The sequence below is a fragment of the Rhipicephalus sanguineus genome, chromosome 5 (assembly GCF_013339695.2).
Source record: "Rhipicephalus sanguineus isolate Rsan-2018 chromosome 5, BIME_Rsan_1.4, whole genome shotgun sequence".
NCBI lineage: Eukaryota > Metazoa > Arthropoda > Arachnida > Ixodida > Ixodidae > Rhipicephalus > Rhipicephalus sanguineus.
The window spans coordinates 163,013,955-163,033,570 of NC_051180.1; the positions used below are offsets into that span (position 1 = coordinate 163,013,955).

The 19,616-nt window shown below is 47.0% G+C and overlaps 1 protein-coding gene across 1 annotated transcript; it reads left to right on the top strand.

Moving 5' to 3' along the window:
* The first annotated feature begins 15,609 nt into the window (after positions 1-15,609).
* Positions 15,610-19,393, top strand: LOC119395048 (40S ribosomal protein S12-like). The gene is made up of 2 exons (XM_037662341.1): positions 15,610-15,635; positions 18,993-19,393. The coding sequence occupies exons 1-2, from the start codon at positions 15,610-15,612 to the stop codon at positions 19,342-19,344; spliced, it is 378 nt and encodes a 125-aa protein (XP_037518269.1). The 3' UTR covers positions 19,345-19,393.
* Positions 19,394-19,616: the final 223 nt, after the last annotated feature.

The following is a 19,616-nucleotide window of genomic DNA, read 5'->3' on the forward strand; positions in this document are numbered from 1 at the left end:
TTATGGCACGTGAAATACGATGAAGAATGCGGCTACAACGTGGTGTACGCAAAGTTTTCATGTAGCGACATGTGGCAACAAGTGATGCATTGAAAATTCGACGAACGCCTTTCTCAAACGGCATGCCCATAGACATGCTGGGGGGATCGCACACCATTGTGGTAGGCTGAGCCGTGCTTTCAAGAAGGGAGAATTCGATTTTTTTTTCGTCTTCTTCGAACTCTACCCCCCTCCCTTCCCCTCGTTCAGCGTCATTGTCACGAAACTCGCTTGACCAGGCAGGGTAGGGTAGCCGTCCAGACGGAGGGACAATCGTAGCTGCGGGAGCAGGTTTTTTTCACTCCGGCCAGCAGAATTCTTCAAGAAGGGCGGTGTGTGGACATGTGTGGTGGAAAGTCAAAATCGTGCACGAGACGGATACGCGGCAGCATACCGGCATTGTTTTCGGCAGAGATCACCGCAGCGAGAAACCAGTGGCCCCCTGCTTCCATGTTGAACTCGCTCACCTCATATAAGGCCGCGTGTTCACTACTGTTACGTGTCATCAGATTTTTGTTCTCTTCTTATCGCGTATTCTCTATTGACCATCGTGTTTTGTGTATTCTGATATGGTGCGCTTGCATTTTTTATTCGTTCGTGTTTTTAGCGATCCAACGGGCACACGTGAGTGGTTTTTATGCACGATTCCCCAGGCAGCACAGCACATTGGTCCAATATTGTTTATACTTTGGCAAACGATGGCCCAATGATGGCCCATACAAACCACTATAAAACCAATGTTGGCAAGCCAGCCTACAAGGATGCCAATAATGGTCCATCTTTGCCAGCCAACATACAATATTGGTCGTGCTATTCTTTGAGGTTGGCAACAACGGCCCATGGTTGCCGATGCAAATACGATATTGGCAGAACCAGGCCGTACGGATGGCAATATTGGACCAGCTTATCCGTTGGTAAAACAATATTGGTTAAGTAATGGCAGTAGATCGGATATATTGTCCAGTCAATCTGACTGGTTAAACAATATTGGACGGCCAATGCTACGCGCCGGACAATATTGTCCAGACTTACACGTTGTCGCTCCAATGTCTTAAACACTGGCAAGCATATGCATGATTAATCGGCAAGAATGTTTTTCCCCTTTTACCATCACTGAGGGAAGGTTAGCCCGAATCGAGCCACCACCTGCATGCACGCTATTATGAAAATAACTTTGTCCGGCATCCAGCGAACCTCAAAGAAGATTTCTGGTTACTTATCACCATAGGCGTGCGCAGGGTTCCCCATTAGGGGGGGGGGCAAAGGTTCGTCGCAGCGCCCCCCACCCTACTAAGAGGTTCGTCCGAATTAACCGGGTTGCGGACAGGTATGGCCGAATTAACGAGAGTGTGATGCCGTTAAACAATAAACATGCTTGCAGGGACCAGAGAACGCGTCCTAATTATCCGGCTTTCCGAATTAATAAGTGTGGAATTAACGAGGTTTTACTGTATAAAGATGGCAAAAACAGTCCATCGTTGTCAGCCAACAAACAAAACTGCAAATTCCAATCTATAAGAAAGGGAACAATGGCGCACACAGGGTCTTGATTTTTAAGTTGGCATTTAGTGTGGCACAAAATATATGCTAAATAGTTGGACAAAATTCGTTTTACAGATGTTGAGCAATGTAAAATAAGTACCAAGTTCTCAAATGAGTTTTGCGCGCTGTTGGAAATACATCTATGAGAAAGGAAACACAAAACAAAATCTCACTTTGCAATGCTTGTTGAAAGTTAACGTTAATTGTGTGATGCAGCCAGCGTATACTTCGCAACTGTATAAAAACAACCAAAAAACCCTACTTTTACATTGATTGAAGCTGTACATAGCGTTGACGAGTTAATGGAGTAGAATAGAAGTCACCTGCTTCGCCATGGGCCTCTGCGCTGGTGCGCCTTCTACGCACCGCACACGCACCGAAATTATTCTCACGGCTTTATTAGCGGCAAACATTCAAAACATTTCATGTGACTTCAACCACGCTGTGTATTTTCGTGTTTGCTACACGACTGGCTGGATTACAGGATTATAACTTCTTTGTGTGCGCGCTACAGCGACATGTTGTCCAAGACTACGGTATCGCCCGCGGAATCTTTAAATATCGATGAGTTATGTTTGCACTTTCAACGCTTCGCACAACCAGACGTGTTCACTTTAAATAAATGTTCTCGGTGATCGGGAGGCCGGAGAAGCAGCGCGGCGCCATGTTTTGCTCCGGAATTTCACGCCCTCTCCTCGCGGCAGTGGGGCAGCGCGGTGGTCGCTGGTCATAAAACACTTGTCACTTGACGGCTGCTCCGCCCACAACGGTTCGCTTTCAATGCCTTTGAAAACGAGGGGTGGGGGGGGGGGGGTTGAGGGAGATGCGGGAGACGACGGCACCTCGGAAGATGCGTACGACGCGCTTCGGCCCTTTCTGCCAGGCGGCTATTCCTTTTCAGTCAGTTGCGGTTACTTTCCCTCGTTCGGGCTCCCAGCATCGGCGGGCGCCCGCCCCTCAGTATTCAGTCGAGAGTCATCGGGAAAAAACGGAGTCGGATACCGAGACAGGATGCCACGATTCTACGGATACCGAGATTCGACGGCGATGCCACAGTGAGAAGGCAGCTGCCCTGTTCTTCATCGGACCTGACTGTTTTGACTTTTGAAGAGCGATCCGCAGATGAGCGCCGATGTGCTCTGACAACTCGCAAACTTTCCGCCGGATTTTTGTGTTCGTATCGCGTTCAGTAAGTCGTTTTTCTCCTTCGTCGCATGTTACTTTCCGTGTTTTTCGTAAGTGAAATGTGTGCTGCGTTTATTATTGTCTACATTACCGCGTATTTTTTTTTAATTTGTTAGTTTGTGAATACCGATGTGGTGGGCTCTATTGTGCGCTTCGAAGTAGGTTGGTTAAGTTCTCGTCCTCAGCGATGTTGTCAGCATTTGCGTGTGCTATTTTGTTCTTTTCTCGCGTTGTAGTGCGTCAGCTTAACACCCTTTTTTCATTTGCCCTTCGCCGCTCGATTCGCGCAAAGAAATGATGGATTTGTAACACACAATTTTTATTGGTTGTGAAGTTGTCGCAGACTTTCAAGCTCTTGCCGCAGTCACCTTTTAATTAATAAATAGGGGATGAACTTTCTGGTAGTTCAAGGTGGTTATGGATCTCGGCTGTATCGAATGTCTGTTCACGTCTACATGTTCATTTATTTCATTTTCTATCACGCTTCGCTTTTCACTGACTTCGTTTAGAACCTTCGGTGAACTGACAAATCAAATAAGCGCTAACACCTAGGGAGGCTGTGTGTGTTTGTGAGTGGTCCCGTTTCCCCGATTTCTAATATAAGGACGTTATTGAAGGTAATTAGTGTAGGTTCTGTGCAGCTGTTATCTGCCAGCAAGCGGTCAGCAGAACAAAGCGCGAAATGCGAAATTATTTTCAAAACTTGCAGTATCTTTGCCATATGTATACATGCAGAATAAACTTGTGTGTACTCTCAGCTTTTGTACGCTGATTATCCCTGCTGCTTGCCTAAAAGCAAAAGCGTGGGCAACATGCATTTATTTACGTGCACAAAAATCTACCTCACGTTAAACTACACATTCAGTGAAAATGTTTTCATTTCCAGCGTTAAACGCTGGAAATGAAAGAACGATGGTGCAGCCAACGATAAAGGCTGGCAAAAAATATTGGAGCTGCCAATATTTATACAATGTTGGCGATACGTACGACGAACAATGTTGGCTACAGCCATCCTAGCCATTATTGGCGATATGTTGGACGGACAATGTTGGCTACAGCCATCCTTGCCATTATTGGCGATATGTTGGACGGACAATGTTGGCTACAGCCATCCTTGCCATTATTGGTAAATCATTGGCATCCAATATTGGACCAATGCACATTTAGGTGTAGCAAACCCCCAAAAGCCAACGCAGGACCAATATTTCTGCCAATGTTTACCAACATTGTTCCGAGATTGGTCCAATGCCGGCGTGCTGCCTGGGTCCTTTCTGTTACAATCTTGCCTTTAGATTAGAAATGCGTGCGTGTCTATCTTGTTTAGATGTAGAGTTCATGGGATCTTGTGGTACCGCTCACAATGTTTCTCGCGTCGCGTGCAGCAGTTTATCCATCTTTTTGGCCCTTAAGATATCACTGAAAAATTGCAATCCCCGCTAAAGGATAACGCTAATTTAATTGCCAGTCATGTGTTGCGAATGCCTACCGTTCCTCGGTGAACTTAATAAACGTGAAGGGGGGGTGCTCCTCTGCTCGTAATTAGCTCACGCGTATACACAATCTTCTAGTCTAGTTGCCACTTTTAATCTCGCTTTTTCGGCAAGCCGCCTAACATTATCTTCCTTTTCTTCGGGTCCGTCTTTAATCCTACTTTAATACTGCCTTAGTTTACATCTCCAGAATTTTTTTCGTGATTCGGCACCGTCGTTACTGAAAAACGCGATATCGTCCACAAAACGCAAGCAGCTAAGATATTCTTCGTTAATCCTTATTCCTATTTTTGCCCGTTCTAGTTCTTTCAATATTTATAGTGAATGTGCCGCGCATAACGTTGAAGAGATTGTAACTCTTCGCATAGGCGTGCGCACAGTGGGGCAGGGGGGCGGCCGGCCCCCGTAGTCACCTAAGAAGAGCTGGGCGCAAGGTCTGCCAAACACATTGACTTAATAGGGAGGGGGGGGGGGCGCCGCGATGAACCTTCGCCCCCCCCCCAACCCCTCTGAAGGGGAACTTTGCTCACGCCTATGATTTTGCGCCTGATCCCATTCTCGATTAGGATTGTCCTGCTTTTTTTGAGAAATACGGTGGCTGTGGGGTTGTTTTAGATGCTGCCTACGGTATCTATAGATGTTTAGATATTCCTTAATGACATAATTATTCCGGAACTGCTGGCGTGTGTTCATATCTGTGAATAAATTTGTGTTTATCACCTTGCAAATGTGTTGCTCCTTAATTTCTCAGACGCATGCGTAGTTGGTGCAGCAGGCCTTTCATCACTTTAGTTGTGTTATAGACAATATTGACTTTCGTTCTCGGCCTTGCACGGTTCGACAGAATTGTGGGTCTTAATCGCACACTAAGACATCAGTGGAGCAGTCGTTCTAATTAGGAAGCATTTTTCGAATATGGCACCAACGGCAGTCGATGAATGTCGTTGGGCCGCGAATAGTCTATTTTAGCGCTGCTGACTTACAGTACAGTAACCACAGTAATACCGAACTGCCGTGGTCGGCACGCAGCCATTTGACTTTATAACACATGCATCAGCCTGCCTGATCAAGTTACTTTACGCATCGAGCAACTACCGCCGGTGTCTCCATATAAACTAGCTGCGTGCCGACCACGACGGTACAGTACTACCGTGCTTAACGCACGGTAAGCCACCACTGCTAAAACATAATAACGGGTGTAAACGGTCACGCCGGCGGCTACCCGACGTCGGCGGGGCCGACACCGCGCCGGCATCGGCTAGCATACATAGGCCCGATGACGGCTTGCCATCATCGGCTGAATAACGGCAGGCCCGTCTCGGACCGAGGCTGGCTAGCCCACGTCCGCCCGAAGCCGGCAAGCCCGCATCGGCCCAAAGGCGGCTAGCCGACGTCGGGCCGATGCGGGTGAAAGTAGCGCGAGCGTGATTTGCCGACGTGGGGCCAATATTGCTGCCGTCATTTGCCGACGTTGGGCCGAGATCGGTCCAATGGCGGCGTGCTGCCTGGGTCAATACGCTTCCACCTAACTGCTTGTGTGTTATTCAAGGATGGTTTTTCGACGCACATACATCAAATGTAGTGCACCTACAGTTCTCTCACAAAATTATGCTCAGTCTTCTATTTTGTATATGTCGTCGTTCCCATGGCAATAGACGTCGTGATTTATTCAGAAAGATATATAAACTCTTCATTGGGTAATGTTTCCTGAAACAGTTTTCACTCATTTTCGGATCTTCGGCTTCACGTGTCTCGGGATTCTGCTCGTGGACACGTGCCTTCGCCCTTGTCCACGTGACTGGTGCTTCTTTCTTACAAACATAAGTAATGTTCTAATCAGAGAAGCATCAGAGCGGCAGTTGAAACTTTGAGCAATCAGAGCGGTAAATGTACGCGAGGTACTTCCAGCCAGGCGACACACACACGCACACACATATATCGACAGAAACAAGGCAAGAAACCAGAAATAGAAGAAAGAAAAGATAAGTAATACATATGGCACGCACATGCCAATCGTATGCTGCCTTTTTCGATTTTCCGTCTCGGCGCACTTGCAGATGCGGCCCTGCAGGCTGCACGTTATATGATCGACGCAACTCGTGCCACGGTGAGTGACGTGTGATTAGCACACTGCCAGATGACGCGCGCGTGCGTTGCGCCACAAAACGACGTGGAAGTTAAAAACATTTTCTCTGGCGTAAACATGTGCACGTTACCTATTACTGTGTCACCAAACAGGGTTATCGCAAGAACAATGGACGCGCCATTCATTTCACGATTTGAACGGTTTTCATGGCCCCTAGCCGTTTTGTAATTCGCGAAACACGGTGGGAACCTTTACCCACCACGGTGGCCTGGTGGTACCGATTCTCGGCTCGAAGGTCGCGGGATCAAATCCCGAATGTTGCGCCCGTATTCCAATGGATGCGAAATCCTAGAGGCCCGTGTGCTTGGATTTAGATGCGCGTTACAGAACACCAAATGGTCGAAATTTGCGGCGAAAGCCACAACATTTAGTTTGGGGCGTAAGCCCCCAACAGTTGTTGTCGCTACGATTGACACCGAGTGGTGGATGCACCATGAGTAGCAAAGCTTATCACTGTTGTGCATCACTCGTCCTGTCCATTTATTCCGTTACTTGTTTGCGCAGTTCCCTCAGCGCATCTACGTTAGAATTACAAGAACCATCAGTGTTTGTTTTGCCATGCATAAACGTGGTGAGAGGCCCTTTTAAGACAGGTGGATTTTTCTACGAGTATCGGGAGACGTATGACGGTTCGTTAATTTAAGCGAGCATTGTGTCGAACATTTATTCGTATGCATTACTGTGTTTGGCCAAATGATGATTATCTTTTTTCCAGTTGGCTTCTTTAGTTTTGTAAAAGAAATACAATACATAGGCCAATCAATGAAAACAAACATGGGCACTTGCACTTGAAAGGATCGCAATCTCTACTGCCTCTGTGTATGTGCCATCATTTCTGCGGTTCAATTTGCTCATGCCGCTTAACGTTTTCCTTTAGCGATGGCTCAAAACTAACGCAAAAACGTTGCTTTAAAGATTCACAAGCACTCCAAAAGTAATTGTTCCCTCGCACCTTGCCTGTACGTCAATGTGGTAGCCTGAAGTTTTTTAGAAATTTCAATGCTTCAAAGCGTTTCTTGTGTAGAGCGTTTCTTGTGTGGGGAAGGCGAGACCAGATGAGTCAGTGAGATCTTGCTTCGTGCTGTTTTTCACAGGCGCCAGTACTACTAATGACATACTCACACAAATTTCTTCTCAAAATTTATTCTGTAAAGCGTTCATTTCATTGTTGTTTTTTTATTTCATAATTCTCGGCTCGGCTTCGATATCGGAAACAACTGAACAGTACAAAACGGCTTGATTCTTGCCCGCAAGAGGACGGGCGTTTGGAATTTGATGCACTTATTCGTGCAAGTTGAGCATTAGGGAGCAGAAAGAATCTCTTCAGGTGAATATTTAGGCTTCATGCATAACAAATAGCCGCCAGTGCACTTGAAGGTAACATTATTGTATAAAAAATGTCACAAGAAAGTACCTTCGAGGAAGGACGCGAGTGCACCGGATAGTCTGTTGCCTGCTTCGAGGAACAGCAAAGAAAGGAAGGACTCACCGTACATAGCCTCTGTCGCAGCCAATGCGCACTAAGACCGCGAAATTTCTAAAACGCTGCATACTCGTTCTTTGACCCTAAAATGGAGCGGAGTTCTAGGCATGTTCCTTCTATTCCCAGGAGCAATTGAGGTGTTTCACTCAGCCTTGCGCAAGATATAAGAAAAGCGTTCAGTGTTGTGTTCTGTAACGCTAACGAGTTTTTGTGAGCACGCAATGAAATGTTGAGAAAGAACCACATTTGCCGGAAACGATAGATTGACCTTTAAATTATTGCGCCGATTACGTATGGCTGGTAGCATTTGAAACATAAGTGACTACTCCTTTATTTTTCGACTGTTCTGTGTATTCACGTTTTTAAAAGAAGTAATTTGGCAAACACTACCAAAAAAGGGTCTTTCACCCGAGGCATGCAATTGCAACTCCACTTGATAAGAACCTGTGTCGACAGGGCCCTTGCACATTTTATATTACAATACTCCTAAGAGGACGCAATTCGCATATATGTTACGACTCGTGCTCTTCGCTGTGGAGGTAGGAGGACTCCTTTTATAGCTAAAAAAATTGCCTCATATATATGCTTCGCTAACGCTGCGCAGTGCATGCCCTCAAATATTGTCACGTGGTCGTGACGTCGATGAAGACAGCAGTCGGCGTTTGCAGGATGAAACTGTTTATTTGGCCGAACTTGTGGCCGGAAAATGAGAACTATAACTACAGCAATACACGCTGTACAAATATAGCGGCGAACAGGGCGTCGTCCGTCGATCAACTGACAAGCGGTCAATCGCGTCGGCTTTTATACAGGCGGTATCGAACTTTCCAGCAATATCGCTGGTGGCGGCGCTATCTCTAGACAAAGCTGGAACGTTCGCGTGCGGGGCGCAATCTTAACAGAACGATCTACTATAGACGTGAAGCTTCTCGAACAATGCTTCGCGGACAGCGTCGAGCGTTGATAACCGTCCCTGCCGGTCAAACCCGAATACATCAAGACAAGACAAGAAGTGGGCGTGGCAGTATGTATGTCGCCTTCCGTGACCTCACATTCCGTTTTCTGCCTGCTCGCCACGCTTGCACCACAACATGGCCGATGTCATTATTATGTAACAAAGAAAAAAAACGCCAGGCCTGCGTGGAAAGCGCAGCACAGTCACAGCGAAAGCTCGAAGAGCGGCATTTCTAGAGCCAGTTTCTAGAACTCTCTTGTGACTACTAATACAACTACACTAGAAACGAACCCACTAAGCCACAAATCGTAATTTTTTTGAAGTTGAGAAACACCCACTACGACATTACTCGTCATTCTGCGGAGAAGCGAGGTACCATCTGTAAGGCGTTATATGCAGTATCTTGATGCGACGGCTGATGACGATGAAAAATTATGACTGAGCCTTTTGTAATGGGTTGGAAGCTTTAAAGAACCCACTTGTTACGTAATTCGCATTGTGTGACGCCCGGTCGCTATTTCACTCTCCCACCACGCTTTATAAAATACGCTAACGTGAGAAAGAGATGGAGAGAGGGAAATAAGGTCATTGAGACCCTGAGGAAATGCATCATGGGAGCCTCATGGGCTTCCTTCGCAACCATTAGAAGTGCAGTTCGGAGGAATCCACTACGCTATAAATAATTATTTTTGTGAAGTAGTTAGGCAGCCACTATGCAAATTTTCGTCATTCTGCGCAGAACCGTGGTACCTGCTAAACACCTGTAGGGCATTATATGCACTTTGTTGATGCTGTGGCTAACGACGATGAAGAATTATGGCAGAGCCCTTTGTAATGGGTTGGAAGCATTCAACAACCAACTCATTGCGCAATTCGCGTTGTGTGACGCCTGGTTACAGAATTCGCGTTGTGTGACACTGTTATTTTACTATTCTACCACGCTACATTACATATGTTAATGTGGTTCCTACCCGGCATGTAGCCTATATAGGGTCATTTGCAAAGCAGTTTCAAGCTCCGGCATGGCTCTGTAGTAGAACACTGGGCTCCCACGCAGAGGGCCCAGGTTCAAACCTCGTTCCATCCTAGAATTTTTTCTTATGTCGTTTTTCTTCTTATTTTGAGCGATATTGTTTACGGACAGCGGCGGCGGCGGTGGACAACTACGGCGCCAAAAACGGCCCTTGTTGTGATCTTATAACATCTTTCGCAGTAAAAGAAAGCGGCATCCCATACATCTGTTTAGGGATGAATGAGGCTCATAGTGTTTTAGCTGACAAAAAGGCAAAGCCCTTAAGTCGTTCGTGCGTAGAAAATCACCATTTTCGTCTCACTGCAAGGCACGGAAGAGGTGCTTTGCGCATGAAAGCCAGGAAGTAGTGGAAAGGAGCGTTCTGGGTAGCTTCTGAATGTAGCGACATAAATATCAAGCGGACCACGCGCGACACCCGCACTACATTTACAGTCGACCCAAATCTGGTGACAGTGGAGAAATGTGTAGTTAATATGCACGTGCACAAGGTCAGCGCTATTCCACGCGACCGAGCACTGTCGGTGTTCAGGGCCACTGACGAACTTTCTCGAGAAGTTACTGCTCAAACGAACGGTCTTCTACTCTTTTTTAGAGAAGGAGAAAAAGAGTCGATTCAGAAACGAACCATTATTTCCAGCAACCACTGCGGCAGCGTGGCTCGCTCTTGTAAACAGTTATACGAAGGACTCTGGTCATACGTTTCCAGGAGAGAGAGAGGCACCTCTTTTCTGGACAGAGGCACGGGAGTACAAAGGCTCTCTAGGCCGCACTTTTTTTGTTTGTTTGTTTGTTTTTTTGTTGGGGAGCGGGGGATGGGGGGGGGGCGACATGCACATTTGAAACGTTTCAAAGCAGATTGTGGAAGCAGCGGCGCACCTGAAAAGAATGGATTATTTGCAGCAGGGACAGGCTCTTCGCCGTCGCACGCTGCGACATGCGGAGAGCGTTTTCCTCTCTTTTTTTCGAAACATGACTTGGTGGCGTCTTCTGGTGGCTCAGAACAAAACTACACTGAAATGGGACCTGCACCATAAGAGCTGCGTGCGGTAAAGTAGTGCAGGGGTAGAATGCCCGCTCGCCACTCAAGAAGCCCGGGTTCGAATCGCAGCTGTAGATGGTGGGTTCTTATTTTTAGCGTCACCTGTTATATCTGTTTTGGTTTACCTTTGTTTCTTAAAACTAGCTTTGCTGCTACGTATTGCTACAAAAACTAGCGCAAAATGTGAAATCACGTTTCGAGTCTCGTATTCGCAAAAATCTCGGAGGCCGTACTTTACGTTTTTGTTCAATCCCGGGCGGTGGCGCTGCAAATAATTACACTCACCGTCAAACTTCTTCCATTTTACTTCACATTTTACGTTCATTTCTGGAGCAACAAGTAGCAACTCATGTTAGTTTTGAGAAACAAAGGAAAACCAATACAGCTATAAAAGGTGAGACTAAGAATAAAAACCCACCATCTACAGCTGCGATTCGAACCCGGGCCTTTGGAGTGAAAAGCGGGCATTCTACACTTGCACCACTTCGGCGAAGCTGCGCCCAACTCTTAAACGACGACACATTGCAGAGTACCGATCGCAGCGCCGCAATCGGATTAACCCTGTTTGGGCTTCACTTTTCGAAGCTCGTTCCGAGCACTCCCTTGTTTTAGTACACTCTACCGAGAGCAACAAAACAGAGCGTTTATTGCAGGCATATATATAAGACACCTGGAAACGGGGGAGGGGGGCATGATAGTAAGGAAACAAACCACGCACATGCGCATTGTTAGCGCGCCCCTTATGCGGTGGTTTGAAAACAAGTTTTCCACATTTCTTTTCTTCCTATTTTTCTTTCTTTCCTCCTTTCTTTCTTTCTTTCTTTCTTTCTTTCTTTCTTTCTTTCTTTCTTTCTTCAGTCTTTCTTTTTTTTCTTTCTTTCCTTCTCTCTTTCTTCCTTTCCTTTCATTTTGTCCTTTCTTCATTTAAAACGCTATCTTTGCAAAACGGATCTTGAAGGCTATGCTTTTCTTCGCGGCAACGGAAAGTACCTGCCTCTCGAGCCTCACATGCGGCTAATTTTACGATCAAAGCAGTCCATTTTGGGGGAACTGTCAACATGGCTGCTGTCTTCCTTCGTCGCTCGAACGGCACGGAGCGCACTTCGCGAAGTATCATACGGGAATTGTCCCACGTTTACGACGTAACAGCGGGGTTCCCAATACATTGGATCCCATGGGAGCTCTGCCAGGACCGGCGGAATACAACGTAACAGCCGGCAAACGCAGCACAGGGAAACGTTACAGCGGACTCTAATCTATCTATCTATCTATCTATCTATCTATCTATCTATCTATCTATCTATCTATCTATCTATCTATCTATCTATCTATCTATCTATCTATCTATCTATCTATCTATCTATCTATCTATCTATCTATCTACATCTAGGTGGCAGCTACGTGCGCTTGAGGGACATGCAGTTCGATATGGTTGCCCATTTTAACGCACCAGACAGACGCTGAAAAACGTGCTGCAACGAACATAAGCCAGCAACCATGTGGTACGGGGCGTGAATACATGAAGGAAGGAAAAATAAGGAGAGGCCCTGACGTCATATTTGTGAAGCCTCCACATCATAAACACCCGCATTGCCTCCTAGCGAAGGAGCCTTGAAACATTTTGCGATTTCCGCCGTGTCGTTTGCAAGCGCATGCGCGATTCGAGCCTTTTTTTTTGCCGTGGAAGCGGCGCCGCCGTAGCGCCGCGGCGCAGTCGATTCACGCATGCTGTTCCTTGTGTGTGTTCGTTAGGAAAGCTACGCAATGCCCAGCTGTTGCGTATGGTTGCGTATACCCGGTGCAAATCGCGTGCACTGCGGAACGTACCGCGTGTCACTTTTCATGTGCACATACACGTCCGCTTTATTTCTGATCACTAATGCATGGTATTTGCATGCGAAGCTCTCGGATGTGCGCTATGTTGCTTCTTACTCATTGTGTCAACTCAGAACACACGTGAACTTTTGTTTTTGGCGTCTGACGCGCCGTACATAACATGCGCCGAAGGCATCGTATGTTTTTAGAGGCAGTGTCGTTCAACGAAAGGGCAATAAACTTATGTTCTTGTTCTTATCGGACTACGTGATATATGTATTGTGCGGTGTGCGCTCGCCGCGTGCTTGTTATTGTGTGCGTACTGGAATTACAAACTTTACGTGCACGATCGCGTATACAATACAGCGGTGCCCTTTTCGACGTGAAGTTACGTCAACTATAGGATGGCGTTGCGCCGGATAGCTACTACGCGCTCACTCCATATACACGAACTCAGAACCGCTAATCCGGCAACAGATCGGGAAATCGGGCTACGAGAAAGGGAAGGCCTAACGCCCAGCAGAACGCGTAAGTCACTGCTAGGTGAGTTCGAATACGATGATGCAGGGGCTGGACGTTTTTGATCACGGCACGTACCGGCATTCTGTACTGTTGCACAAAAACGCTGCACGAAGAATTTCAGCAGGCAGCGCTCGGGCCTGCCACGCTCGAACAGCCTGGTAAACGTCTGCTTGAAAGATTTTACTGCGTGCGAACCGCACATTACGCGCTAAGTTTACGCCGGGACTACAAATCTGCGCAGAAGCTAACCACCGCGGAGAGCACGCCGCGGGGCGTCTGTTGTTTTGTTTGCCCCATACCGGTTTGATTGCCCCATAAATCTGACGTCACTTCCGCCAAACTTTTCGCAATGCCTTGAAATACAATAGGGCCTCTCCTTAGTATTCCTTCCTCCATGCGTTTATACATGTATTACATAAACGCATGCCTAACATCGGTTTTGGTGGTACTTCTGTTCGAACGTCCATTTTGGTTGCATTGTTGGCTATCCGTCTTTCAACAATGTAATATACACTACATATATATTCATATCACCCAGGCCGATATAACGGGTGTTTGAAGAACTGTGGCGAAAATTCTCAAAAATCAGGGAAATGTGATATTTTTTCGATGACTTCAAAGTTACTTCTGTTGCCGCAGGGATCTTGAGATGGCTACATCCATCATTTGCGACAGTAATTAAGAACGTTAAATAAATAACGTATATTTAGTGGAGTTAGGTGGTTATGACAAATGGAAGTATTGAGGTGTTTCTTTCGCAGCAACCACTGCAGCTTTGAGATTTCGAAAAAGCGGCTTCTAGTAATAATTGTGAAGAAATGAAATTTAATCAAATTCAACGTTGAAACCAAAACGCGGGAGAGCGCAACCACAATATTTTTTCTGAGATATCCAGAATGAGTGAGCAACGTTATGTCAACCATCAACCGACATCGTTGTTTGGGTGGGCGGGCTGCGCTCGCAATTAAAGCACGCATGGCGCACATACGTTAGCCAACCCTCAATAACCACACCTCTGTTATCTTTGTCTTGACCAGTGACGTCATTCTAGTCGTCTGCTTCTTGCGCTGATCGGTACTTCGGTTTCGGTTTGCCCGGAAAACCAATACGGCTATACAAGGTGACACTAAGAATAAAAACCAACCGTCCACCCTTCCGATTCGAACCCAGGCCTTTTGAGCGGGAAGCGGGCGTTCTACACCTGCACCCCATTGACGGAGTCACGCGCAACTATGAAGCGACGACATATTGCAGACTACTGATCGCATCGCCAGAAGCGGATTCACCCTGTTTGGGCTTCACTTTCTGTACACTGATGCTGCGGTCGTTCCGAGCACTCCCCAGTTCTAGTACTCTCCCCCTAAACCGTCTCTCAAGGAAAGCCGACATGCGGATGCCCACTGGCTCATACCTTTATTTGCATCAAGCTCGAATTTACGCTCACGGACAACGGCGATTTTTCGTTCACAACAAAAGAAGCCGCTGGTACCGCCGACAGCGGAATTTCTCCGAAATGACCTCTATAACGCTGTCGCGTTAAAAAATCTTCGGTTCGAGCGGGTATGAAACCCAGGACTTCTGCGTGACAAGCAGGGTTTCTAGGACATAGCCACGTGTGCACTCAAAGTTTCTTTGGAAAAACACACTATAGGAACTTGATGTAGTGCGAGTGCCAATAGCACATTTAATACGGCGTGGAGGACGTGTAAAATCCAACCAGGCATCGATCATGTGCATTGCGCAAGGAGTGAATGGATTGTAGGCCACCAGTTACAAACACACAAGCATTAATATTATAATTATGACCAACAGCCGCAACTGCGAATGCACCCGCACGCAGGTGCGTGAGTTACCTTACCGACGCGGTGTGGGTACCTTACGGCGTGTGGGAGGAGTTATGTAGTAATGGGCAATTTACAATGTGCTTGCAGAATGCATTCTAGAATATTTTCGAAGGGCCAATTTACAGGTGCACAGACCATCCTGTCCTTGCGGCATGGCTTAGTTGTCCTCCGAGAAGCGAAGCAGCCATGGAGAAGCCGATGAGAGCGTGCCCCGATGACGCTATCGCCTTCTACTCTTGAAGGCGAAGCTGAAGCGTCCTCGAAGTTTTTCGTCGGTGAATCGCACTCTTCTCCGCGGTACACATCACTTTATTCGCGCTCATATATTTATGAGATCGAGAAACCCACGCCTTGGTAATTTCTGAGTTAAAAAAGCCTGTTTCAATGTTAACCCGTTGTGATCCATCTAAAACCGTGCGCAGCAATCTTTTTCAAAATGCCCAAATAATGAGAGAATAAATGACATATTTCTTATTCGGAAGTTAATATTCAATGTTTATTGATTCCCAAGTTACAATGATATACTACAGGTATTACAATGGGTGCGTGAGGGTTCAATTGTCAAGTCACTTCTCAATGCGCTTCCACCTACCTGCTTGTAAGTAATTCAAGGATGGTTTTTCTACGAACATACATCAAATGCAGTGCATCTACAGTCCTCTCCCAAAATTATGCTCAATCTTCTGTTTTGCTTATGTCGTCGTTCCCATGGCAATACACGTCGTAATTTATTCAGAAAGATATATAGAAGCTTCACTGGGCAATGTGCATCAGTTTTATCTCATTTTTGGATCTTCGTCTTCACGAGTTTTAGGACTCTGCGAGTGTTCAGCCTTCGCCCTTGTCCACCTGCCTGGTTCTTGTTTGTTTCGTTTAAAATCGCATTTACATTTCAAAGCTCCCAAATGTTTTGCCACGAAAGTTCGGACCTCGGCAGTGGCTGCGTGCAAACAAGGCCACTATGTGCAATCAGAGAAGCATCACAGCAGGAGTTGAAAATTGGAGCAATCAGACATGTAAATGTACTCGAGGTACTTCCAGCAAGGCGACACACATATACACATACAATAGACAGAACGACATATATGGACAGAAAGAGGTCAAGAAACAAACAATAAAGGCAAGAAAAAAATAAGTGCAGTACGTAAGGCACGCACACGCCAATCGCTTCCCTCCTTTATTTGATACGGCAAGCACTGATGAGTTTTTTTTCAACTCTTTCGATTTTGCGTCTCGGCGCACTTGCAGACGCGGCCTTGCAGGCTACACGTCAGGTGGTCGACGCAACTCGTGCCACGGTGAGTGTCGTTTGATTAGCAATAATAATATCTGGGGTTTAAGGTTCCAAAACCACGATATGATTATGAGAGACGCCGTAGTGGAGGGCTCCTGAAATTTCGACCACCTGGGATTCTTCAATGTGCATTTAAATTTAAGTACACGGGCCTCAAATATTCTCAGACGCCGCGACCGGGATTCGATCCCACGACCTTCGGGCCAGCGGTCGAGCACCATAACCACTAGACCACCGTGGCGGGGCGTCGTTCGACGAGCAGACTGGCAGAGCACGCGCGCGTGCGCTACGCCGCAGGGCGGCGTGGAAGTTTAAAACTTTTCTCTGGCATATACACGGGCACGTTACCTATAACTGTCTCACCAAACACGATTATCGCAAGAACAAGGGACGCAGTGTTCATCCCACGATTTGTACCGTTTCCATGGCAAACACCGTTTCATAATTCGTGAAAGACGGTGGCTACCTTTCTCCCCACGGTGGACTTGTGGTACCGATGCTCGACTGCTGACCCGAAGGTGGTGGGTTCGAATCCCGAATGTTGCGGCCGCATTTCGATGGATGCGAAATCCTAGATGCCCGTATGCTTACATCTAGGTGCGCGTTACAGAACACCAGATGGTCGAAATTTCCGGAGCAGGCCTCAACAATGTCCCTCACAATCGTGAAATTGTTTTAGGACGTTAAACTCAACAATTATTGCTGTCGATACGTTTGACGCCGAGTGGTGTATGCACCTTGAGTGTTTGTTTGCCATGATTAAACGCTGTGAAAGGCCCCTTTAAGACAGGCACATTTTAGACGCCAAGTATCTTAAAGGGCCTCTCACCAGGTTTGACAATTTTGAGCTAACGAGCGCAATGCATGCACTGGGCGTACACGAACACGTCTGCCAAAATTTGCAACGATACGCGCCGCGGAAATGGATCAAATTTCAAGGTGAACGCAGCTTGCCCTTCCTCTCGCGGGCTCGCGCTTTAGAGAATGAGGGGATGACGTACATGAGAAAATGGCCCTACGTAGATGGTAGTGCTGTGACGTCGCTCCTCTACGTAGACGACTGTGCTCTGATGTCGCCAACAGTAGCACGTGAAACCGCGATAATTATTTGACACGATATGTGTAGTTTGTGTTTTTAGGGGCGAAGCTCCTTAAGGCGGCACCCGTTCGTCCCTCGTAGTCGTAGTCGTAGTCGTAGTAGTCGTAGTGCGTAACCAGTCTTACGCTTTGACCTCCAAGGTGGTGCCGGTGGGAGATTTTTCCTGTGCGTTGTTGAACAATAAAAAATTCGCAGCGTTAGATAAAAGCCGACTTCTTCTGTCTCTCATTCCCATTAGCAGCCATCCTTTACCTCTAAGGTAGTGCCTGGTAAGATTTTCTTCAAAATTGGCTAGCGCGAAAATCGACACGGACAGAGAAGGAACACTGATGTACAGGACAGGCGCTACTCGCAACTAAACTTTATTCAGAAACGTCTTCCTACATATATACACAGCCGAGTGGCGCGCGCAGGCGCAATGCACATGACAGTCGACATGCTAATCAGGACCGGGATACCAAAACATATTCGCATTATAACCAAGTGTCTAAGAACAGTCTTTCCTTACTGCGCAGAACAACAGAAGTGTCACTGATACATTCACGGTCTTTCTTTTTAATATGATAAGCCTCCATTAGTTATCTGGCCAGCGATTTCTCCTGTGCGTGATTAAACAATAAATATTTTGTTCAAAACGCCGTTGATTGATGAAATAAACCAACGAAAGACGCCAGATGTTTTGTAAAAGCAAAACGAAAGAACGCCAGATGTTTCTAAAGCAAAACGAAAAGACGCCAGCTGCTTAACGAAAGACGCCCGATGTTTTCTAAAGCAATGGTTTTCTAAACAATGAAAACTCACAGCGTACATGTAAAATTAAAGTGAGCTGCAAGTCGTCATAACTCATCGAACCATTAGTATAAACGCGCCCGATCTCACGTCGGTGATGATGTACTGGGCAGAATTCACAGAAGATTCGACTACGACTACTACGACTACGACTACGACTACGAGGGAAGAACGGGTGCCGCCTTAAGGAGCTTCGCCCCTAAAATTCTTGCGGCATACTGCTCTTCATTCGGCACACAACAACTTCCAGCGTCTAACTAAAATTTGCTATGTGGCCTGGTGAGGGGCCCTCCCATTCTCTCTCGTCTTTTACGCTGCCCCCTCTCGCCCGCCTGTCGACCGCGTTCCCCGCTCGCCCTGTGAGCATTAACGGCCAGGCTAGATGGAAGATACGACGCGCGTAGCGACGCTCTTCGCGTTCCACGACGCGAGCTCGGTAGCATGCCCAACGAACGCCAACGGAACGCGATCATGCAAGTGCTCCGGCTTCGCATCTACTCATGGTCCCCTTTAGCGGGAGAGGGTGTAATTTTTTGTACGAGTATCGGGATACGTATGGACACCATGTCGCTTCGTTTAATTAAGCGAACAATGCGTCGAACATTTCTTTGCATTAATGTGTCTCGCTTAATGGTTGTTGTTTTTTCGGCTGGCTTCTTTAGTTATGTAAAATGAGTACGATACATAGGCTAATGAATGACAATAAACATGGCCAAGCCACCAAGAGGTGCTCAAGATGGCCCTGATTCACGACGGTCTTGCTCGAGGCCTCCACGAAGCAGCTAAGGCCCTCGACAAGCGCCAGGCCCACTTGTGCGTCCTCGCCAACAACTGCGACGAAGCCAGCTATATGAAGCTCGTGGAAGCCCTGTGCGCCGAACACCAAATCAACCTCATCAAGGTCGACAGCAACAAGAAGCTTGGCGAGTGGGCCGGCCTGTGCAAGAGCGACAAGGAGGGCAAGGCGAGGAAAGTGGTCGGCTGCAGTTGTGTGGTGGTCAAGGACTACGGCGAGGAGACGCAGGCACACGACGTCCTCACGGACTACTTCCAGTCTAATAGGGGATAACCTGGGCTCTGTTTGCTTGCATTAAAAGGGGAACACCATCCTAAAAAAATTGCACCTCGAAGGATCACAAACACACTGCCTCTGTGTATGTGCCAGCATTTCTGTGGTTCAATTTGCTCATGTCGCTCTACGTGTTGCGTTCGAGATGGCTCAAAAATAACGCATAAACGTTCCTCGAAAGACCCACAACCACTCCAAAAGGGATTGTTGCCTCGCACGTTCCCTGCACATCAATGTGATAGCGTGAAGTATTTTAGTAATATCAACGCTTC

Coding starts and splice junctions, on each gene's coding strand:
- LOC119395048 (XM_037662341.1), top strand. CDS start 15,610: ATGATATACTACAGGTATTACAATGG. Junction 15,636..18,992: donor TACTACAGGTATTACAATGG/GTGCGTGAGGGT, acceptor AACATGGCCAAG/CCACCAAGAGGTGCTCAAGA.